Raw genomic sequence first — 8,689 nt, 5'->3', positions numbered from 1 at the left:
ATGGTACTACTCACCATTACTCCTAGTGACCCATTAGCAAAATTTTTGCTTCCTGCCCCTACAACCTTATGTTCTGCTGGCTTAGAAGTCTTAATTCCAGAGGGGGTAAAGTTTGTACGAGGAAGCACAACAATGGTACCATTGAACTGGAAGCTAAGATATCCCCCTGGTCATTTTGGTCTCCACATGCCTCTGAGGAAACAAGCTGAGAAGGGAGTCACAGTGTTGTCAGGAGTAATTGACCCAGATTATTAAGGGGAAATTCGACTACTACTCCACAGTGGGGGAAAGAAAGAATATATGTGGAGTGTAGGAGATCCCTTAGGGCACCTCTTAGTATTACCTTGCCCTGTTGTTAAAATCAATGGAAAACTACAACATCCTAATATAAGCACAATAACAAATGGCCCAGGGCCTTCAGGAATGAAAGTATTGTTCACTCCACCAGGGAAAGAAGCAAGAGAGCTGTCCACTGTGCTGTCTGTGCTCCTTTGTTGAAGATAAGTTTACTGTATTTGTGGGCCTGCATATTTTTAGGCTCTCAACTCTCTTCTATGTGGTCTATTTCTCTACATTTCCACCAGTATTACACTGTGTTGATTACTGTATCTGTCTGCAAAGTAAATTTATTTTAACCAATCTGTAAAAACATAAAGGTAGGGGATATAGCTCAGTGGCACAGTGCCTGCCTGGCAAGCACAAGGCCCTGAGTTCAATTCCTGGCATAAAAATGTTAAAAACATAAGAATTGTGCATACTGATAGGGTACCATGAGATGTTTTGATACATGTGTACATCTCAGATGAAGCATATAAGTCTCCTCAAACACTTAGCACTTCTTCATGGCAGAAACACTCAGATGCCTATCTTCTGGCTTTTACTGAGACACACAGTACTCAGTTGCTGTCCATATCACCCTGCTTTTCAAGAGCATGCCAGAACTTCTTCCCCTTATTCACTGCAACTCAGGACACACTGACTGAACTTAACCATCTTGGCCCCTCCTATCTCTCCTGACTCTGCTAACCATGCTTTTACATTCAACTTCTCTGAGATAAGCTTTCTTAGATTCCATATCTGAGTGAGATACTATGCTGTACTTGCCTTTCTGTTCCTGCTTATTTCATTTAATGTAATGATTTCCAGCTCCATCTGCTTTGTCACAGGTGTCACTGCTGCATTCGTTCTTATGGCTGAGTAGATCTGTGGTGTACATGTGCTGTATTTTTTTATACACTCATCAGTCAATGGACATGTAGGCTGCTTCCGTTTCTTGGCTACTGTGTGTGAATAATATTACAGTAAACATGGCAGTGCAGATGTTTCTTTTATGTACTAATTTCATCTCCTTTCGCTATATACTCAGGATCAGAGTTGCTGTATTATATGGTAGTTCTCTTTTTAATTTTTTGAAGCACCTCCATGCTGTTTTTCCTTGAAGCCTTCACTAATTTGCCCTCCTGTGGGTAATGTACAAGTGTCTTCTTTTCCCCACATCCTCCCCAGCAGTTAGTTTTTTTTTTTTTTTCTGATAGTAGCCATTCTTACTCAGGTGAAGTGATATTTCACTGTGGCTTTGATGTGCATTTCTCTTGTGATTAGTGAGTTCCATTAGTTGAACTACCACTCCCTAAAAAGTCTCCCCACTCCTTAAGGATTTCAAGATTTTCCAAACTACTTACAAGGAAGCATGGGGATGTTTTTCTTGTCTTGTTTTTCCATAGTTTTCACCTCTGCAGTTACAGGTTCTCTCTCAGGTGACTTGAACTGGAGACCTCGCCAATTAGGACAGTATTGGGGCACTTGGAGTAAGCACCACTGCAGATAACCAGCATCACCCATGGCCCGAGCTTGAAAGGCAGCTGTCCTGCAACCCCCAGTTCTCTCCTGCCTTCTCACAGCAGAAGCTCCTAGGGCAGGGGGACAAGGAACCTGCAGTGTACTTGCCTGTTGCTCGGCCCATCTGCCTACCACTTTAGCTGTGGGCTCCAGAGGTAGGCGCTGGGAGGCCTGGAGCTCTGGCAGAGCCAGATCCCAGGAGAGACAGTGTGCTCAGCTCAGACTCCCCCTTTGAACTCGGGCACAGCCTACCATGGTGTGGACCCACACCAGGGGTGAGATGGATCAATGCTTGTGCCTGGTAAAAGTTTTCATCTGCCATTACTTATTAGGAATAGAGTGGGTGGCCTCAGTCAGAGGAGCTTTCCCTCCTTACAGCCTGGAGTTTTCTTCAGTAGGTTTTCTGCTTCCCTCAAGGACCTAAGTGGTCCTCCAGCCTGAGTGCTCTGTGGAGAAATGTGCTGTGTAAACAGCATAGCCTCTTCCATCCATCCCTCCTTAGAGTGGAGGCCCTTGGGTAATGGGCCTCTCAGGGATGGAGAGGAAGGTTAGCACTTCTCACCCTATAAATGGTGCTATCTACCTCTCCACACTGAGCTGGAGGCAGAGACGCAAGCAGCCTGAGGCCCTGAGTGTGGGTGAGCTTAACCCCCAGCCCTAGGTGTTTGGGTCAAATCGGGCAGTGGAAATCAGCATGACAGCTGCAAGCCTAAGGGAAGAGGGTCTCTCCACCACCAGTGAATCAGCAGAGACACTCCAGGAGCCTGGGTCATCTCTGCTCACCCTTAGGTTCATGACTTTTTAGAACCCAAGAAGAGGGTGACTGAGAATGCTGAGGGACAGGCAGAGTGGGTAAAGGTGGCGTTCCCCCTCCCCAAAGCCTGGGAAGAACAGGTCAGGGTTATCTCTGGAGCACGGTAGATCCAGCTGAGGTCAGAGAGGCACAGTGAGTTCCCCAGGGTCATCCTGGGAGGCACTACTCCCACGAGAACCTGGGTCTCTGACTTCTACACTCCTCACTTTTCTCCTTACCTATCCAAGGCACCCACTGCTGCAAACTAGAGGGAGCGGGCACAGGGCTGTGTTAGATGCCTAATGATGCTGGGAATTTCTGTGTGTGGATATTTTGGGTCTTCCCAGGGCTCCTGTGTGGACCTGCCTGGCCTCAGGCTCTGCCGTATTCTTTAGTACTGACAAGGCACAAGGTGCGGGGAGAGATTTGAAAATGCCTCAGATGGCTCATGGCCTTTTCCTTCTACAGGAGAAACAGCTGGAGCAGGAGCCATGCCACTGTGCTCTCTGGCCCTCACCCTTGTCTTGATGGCAGTTTCTGGCATCATGTGCAACAGGACAGAATTTTGTATCCCTGGGATTCCTGGGACTCCTGGGACTCCTGGATCCCATGGTCTGCCTGGTAGAGATGGGAGAGATGGTGTGAAAGGAGACCCTGGACCTCCAGGTACTGTGGGTAATCTGTAGGCTCAGCCGAGGGACAGGGACCTATTTTCAGTAGGCCCATCTCTCCAGGGGTCAGGCTGGGCCCAGGAATTCAGCTGATGTGGGCATGATGGGAATCCCTGGGGGGCCCTATTCTAGGGCCTCTTGGGGAGTCTATCTTCAAAGTGCCCAAGGAACAGCAGGTGAGCCAACTGGTTAACAATGGGGTTCACAAATCCATGTCCCCTTTCCTCTGCAGGCCCCATGGGCCCCCCTGGAGGAATGCCAGGCTTCCCTGGATGTAATGGGATGAGTGGAATTCCTGGTGTCCCTGGAGAAAGAGGAGACAAGGGAGATCCTGGTGAGAGGGGCCCTCCAGGTGAGTAGAGCTGAGAGGGATGGGGATGAGCAGTGGGGACATGGGCAGAGTGCCATGCAATCAGCCACATGGGAGATGATGGGGACTAGACAAATGGTAAAGGGGTCCAAGGCATAAAGCTTCACTGATGTAAGAGAATATGTGGTTGATGAGAGAAATGGGAAGTGTTGGAAGAATGTAGTCACCATTGAGGGCCTGACAGGTGTAGGCAGTGTTCCATGCATTTTGGTGTTGATGGAGAGACATGAGGTGTCACAGACGGGAAGAGGAACAGCACTGAGAACAGAGGAGTCCCTTTCTGGGCCTGCAGCTTTGGGAGCCTTTGTCAAAGGTACCCAGGGTTCTGGATGAAGGACTCAGGCAGCAGGTGTGATTGGGAGTCCCACACGCAGAGGGAGGCTCACAGCTCTGCATAGTCTGGAAGTCCATCAGGAGAGAGCAGAGACTATCAGATCTGGTAGAGAGTAGGGGACAGGGCCCTTTCCAGATGCCAGAGGAGAGCAGGAAGGGGCAGAACAACACAAGGTTGTTTTGGAAGGTAGGGGAGTGTGGAAACGTCCCACCTTGTGTGCCCTTGTAACTTGGGGCCTGGGCAGTGTGCTTAGACACTTGATGGACAGAATTTCAGACTTTCAGCTGGCACTGCTTGGCAGCAAGCAGAGATCTTACTGTCTTGGCCCTGAGGTAGAGTGGTGTTCTCTCCACAGGGCTTCCAGCTTCTCTGGATGAGAAAATCCAAACCATTCTCCGTGACCTTAAACATAAAATCCTGCAGTCAACAGGAGGTAAGGGAACCCCTTTGGGGTCTCATAATTATGTGTCTCTCACAAATTTCCTGTCCTTGGCACTGGTCTCCAGAACTACAGACCTGATAAACAACTATAAACATGAAGGCCTTGGAAGGAGTGATGCACCATTTTCTAATGTCTCTGAATGGTCCGGAAGTGACAAATGGGCATGGACTTGCTTTCAGTTCCCATTTTCTCTGCTTAACTTGCTTTCTATTGAATCCCGGGATGTTATACTTTTTCTGGCAATAAGTAATGGATGGATGGATGGATGGATGGATGAGAGCAGAGAGGAATTTAGAAAACTTAGATTGGAAGAGGAAGAGAAGATAGACAGACCTAGACACACAGACACACAGACACACACACACACACACACACACACACACACACACACACATGCACATTCATGCAGGAAAGAGGCAGAAATGAAGCTGGAGAGAGATGGGTGTAGACAGAGGTTGGTGGACTGACCCAAACTCCTCTGCTCTTAGTCCTCATCTTGCAGGGGTCCATGTTGGCAGTGGGGGACAAGATCTTTGCCAGTAATGGTCAGTCGGTCGACTTTAATGCCATTAAGGAGACTTGCACCAGAGCAGGTGGTGACATTGCTGTCCCCAGGAGTCCAGAGGAGAACGCAGCCATTGCCAGCATCGTGAAGAAGTATAACATCTACACGTACCTGGGCCTGACAGAGGGCCACACCCCAGGGGACTTCTACTACCTGGATGGGGCCCCCATGAACTATACCAACTGGTACCCAGGGGAACCCAGGGGTCGGGGCAAGGAGAAATGTGTGGAGATGTACTCAGATGGGACGTGGAATGACAGGAACTGCCTGCAGTACCGACTGGCCATCTGTGAGTTCTGAGCAGGAACTGATGCCAAAGGATGGGTCCAATCTTGCCTTACTTTACATTTTCTATCCTGATAGTCCACTTGGTTTATGAGATGCTGAAACTCCTTCCCAACCAGATTTATTTGTGGCTATTAAAGCCGGAGGTGGCTATTAAAGCCAGATGAAGTCCTTTCATTCACAATCCATCTTGATGCTCCCTTGGAGCTCCTGGGCAGCACACAGTTGTCACTCCCCAACATTGGTCTCCATTGTGAGGTGGAGAGTTCCTTCTTCCTTGACTGGTTCCTTCAATTATAGATGGAAACAGTGAGGTCCCAGAATGGAAGGACCCTATAAAATTACACACAGAATGTCTTTCTCTGCCTGGTCCCATCAAGATTTAGCAGTCCTGGTTAAGCATAATGGTAGAGTAGGAAGACTTCTGGCAAAGTCCAAATGTGAAGTCCTAAGGACACAAGCTGTGTGGGGATGACTTGGTCTCTGGGAAGTTAAGGAGCCAGGTGGTGCCCAACACAGTGATGATGGAACTCAACCCTAGTAATTGGCAGGTACGATCCACTCCCTTGGGTTTCAGGGCACAAGGTTCTCCTCTTCAGCCCAGGCCTGTAGGGAAGAACCCCTTCTACCTCAGGTCTCACCCAAGTAACTTCCTGCTAACGGACATATCTTTGTCCACTTCAGATGTCAGTGAAGAATTCACATGGCCAACCACACCATGGCCTCTCTTCTCGTCTGTTATTAATTCATTCACTCAGCTATTTCATTCAAATCATCTGAGTGCCAGGTCTTAGGCTGTGTCTCAGGGTGGGTACCTTTTGACTTTGGGGAATCTTTTTTTCTCTGAGCTTGTTTCTGTATTTTTGAAATGGAGACCAGACACTTGTTGCTGTCCAAATATTAACATTCTGACTACCAACATTACTATGACCACTAGCACTGCTGCAGAGACTGTTCTAGAGCACATGCTGTATGCTGAGCACCTTGATAAGCACTTTGAATATTTCTTAATAAACATCATTTACTCTTCACAATGCCATGGATGAGTATTGCTTTCTCCGTTTTTTGTTTTTTTTTTAATATAAAGATGCTGAGGCTTACAGAGGTTAAATGTCTTGAATATTATTATATTCACAAGTGGCAGAGACTGGACTCAAATCCATCTGCTCTGACCTGAAGTTCATGCTTGTAACTACCCCACCCTCAAGCCGAACTGCAATTGTTTAAGTGTAATAAATAATCTGTGTTAACATGAGTCTCTGTTGCTTTTGTTTCAAGGAACATCACATGTTTGTATTTATAAGTCAAATTAGCTCTGACCCTGAGCCCTCACTTGCAGGAAAAATTGGAAATTCTATCTCAGGTTATGCTTTCATTGTTTTGTGGGAGGGGCAACCTGACCTCTTTCAGGGAACTCAGTGGGGAGGGAAACTATAGAAAAATCTGGGAGAACATATGGATTTCATTGTCAGGGTAACTCTAAGTCTGAGGTCATGTGGTCCATTTGTGGATGGTGCTAGCTTGTCTCCCACCCCCTACTTGGCCACACAGATGGTTTGGAAGTGGTGATTGGGGGGGAGTTGCCAGGTCTGCAGGGAATGAGATTGTGCCTACTGCTTAAGAGCTGTGTGGGGACGGGACCATGTCCCTTTGGAGGGCAAGCACATATGCACCTTATCTCCAGAAAACTCCAACTCCTCCCAGCTTCACATCTTTCAACACATTCTCTCACCTGCATTACTTCTTTTCTTGGGCAAAAGGAAGCTCTAGATTAAAACCCAGAAAAAAGATGGGAACAAAGGGTACTATTTCTCATTTTTTGGTGAATGTTATTTTTTAATTTTATCACCTCACACATGTTTTCAGGGCCCAGAATATGAATTATTGAGCTACTGCCCCCAAAGAAAAATAAGAAGGAAAAATACATATGCCCTGTTTTCAGGCTAAGCTTCTGAAAATTGATTTCTTTTTATTTCTTTTCAGGTTCTATTTGCTACTTTAATCCCATGTTTTGAAATTAATTATTGGTGATTTGTGAGAAAACTTGCTTTGTTTTTGTTGATCTCATAATATCCAACTGTATTTTTAGGTTCCCATTTTATCCCCTAATATTTTTAATATAATTGACCTTCTTTCTGTTTTATAAACATGTGATTATCTGTACAAAGAATGGAATATTTGCCTTTCCCTTTACGGTTTTCACAGTCTCTATATTTGGATGTTTGTCTCTTTATAGGGGTCAGGAGCCTGCTACACTGTTGAAGAAATTCAGTGACACAGGAGGTTCTTATTGCATCATGTGAACTTGTCCTATATTTTTCCATTGAAAACATGGCTTGTCATAGGTTTGAGCAGGTGTTGCCTGCCTTTGGCCCTGGCATTCTCTGCACTCTCTTTACCTACAAAGTGAGCAAGCAAGCAGGCTTCTGCCCACCCCACTTCTACATAATGCCACTCTGTGTCCCCACTGGCAATGATCTGACATGAAACTGAAGATCTTAATAAGAAAACTTGGAAGCAAAACTATGTGTTTGGACTGTGTTTTAACAACCCCACAACTTTTAGGAATTGCAGAGGTCTGGGAAGAACATATTATGAAGAATCAAAGAGTATGTATTAGTTTTAAGCACAGAGTGAGTATCAAGCTTCAAACTTGTATATACCTAAATTCAGACTTTTAGTAAAACTTATTATAAATTAATAAATTTCATGATTTTTGATGCTGAATTATCCTTGCATCCCCGGGCTATACCTTACTTGATCTGATGACAGATATTCTCATCAGTTAATGTATGCCAAGGACTATACTTGTATTAATTCATGTAACCTTTGTTAATGCTAGCTATAGATAATATTATTATTCTCAATTATACATAAGAATAGTATTGAGACATAGAGGTTAAAGGGATTTGGCAAAGATCATGCAGCTTATTCATAGGGTAATGAAAGTAGGTAGTGAAACTTTCTCTTTTGCTCTGTCTTTATCCTTTTTTTTTTTTTTTTAAGTTAGTCAAGGTCTCCTTACATTATTTACACTGGCCTTGAACTCATTTTGTAGTGTCCCAGCCTCCTGTGCGCTGGGATCACATGTAAGTGGCACCACATCTGGCTATCCATTCCTATTTACATGTTTAGCTGATTATTTTCGTTAAGACCTTTTTACAAGCCATTTATATGAGAAAGAAATTTCTTATTCTCTGAAGATTTGACAAAAAACCCCAACGTAAAACTACTTGGGGTGATATGGAAGGTGGTTGATAATTTTTTCTCTTTGTAACTTTCTATTTTATAAAAAAATAAACTTTATAACAAAATAAGAGAATTACAGCAGGTAATGTACTGTGTATTTAGTATCTTCAAAGTTGTTACCCAGAGTAAAAGACATGGAAA

At 45.1% G+C, this 8,689-nt stretch overlaps 1 protein-coding gene across 1 annotated transcript; it reads left to right on the top strand.

Moving 5' to 3' along the window:
• The first annotated feature begins 2,369 nt into the window (after window positions 1-2,369).
• LOC102026243 (pulmonary surfactant-associated protein A) lies at window positions 2,370-6,549 on the top strand. Its single transcript, XM_005407868.2, has 5 exons — window positions 2,370-2,477; window positions 3,101-3,298; window positions 3,536-3,655; window positions 4,363-4,440; window positions 4,938-6,549. Exons 1-5 carry the CDS (start codon window positions 2,375-2,377, stop codon window positions 5,312-5,314), a joined length of 876 nt encoding a protein of 291 aa, XP_005407925.1. The 5' UTR covers window positions 2,370-2,374; the 3' UTR covers window positions 5,315-6,549.
• Window positions 6,550-8,689: the final 2,140 nt, after the last annotated feature.

This window comes from Chinchilla lanigera, unplaced genomic scaffold, assembly GCF_000276665.1.
Source record: "Chinchilla lanigera isolate Chin_1 unplaced genomic scaffold, ChiLan1.0 scaffold00109, whole genome shotgun sequence".
NCBI classification, from domain to species: domain Eukaryota; kingdom Metazoa; phylum Chordata; class Mammalia; order Rodentia; family Chinchillidae; genus Chinchilla; species Chinchilla lanigera.
Note: the sequence above shows the minus strand (reverse complement) of the source record. Positions and strands in the feature narration are given on the sequence as shown.

Coding starts and splice junctions, on each gene's coding strand:
- LOC102026243 (XM_005407868.2), top strand. CDS start 2,375: ATGGAGAGGAAGGTTAGCACTTCTCACCCTATAAATGGTGCTATCTAC. Junction 3,299..3,535: donor AGGAGACCCTGGACCTCCAG/GTACTGTGGGTA, acceptor TTTCCTCTGCAG/GCCCCATGGGCCCCCCTGGA. Junction 4,441..4,937: donor AATCCTGCAGTCAACAGGAG/GTAAGGGAACCC, acceptor CTCTGCTCTTAG/TCCTCATCTTGCAGGGGTCC.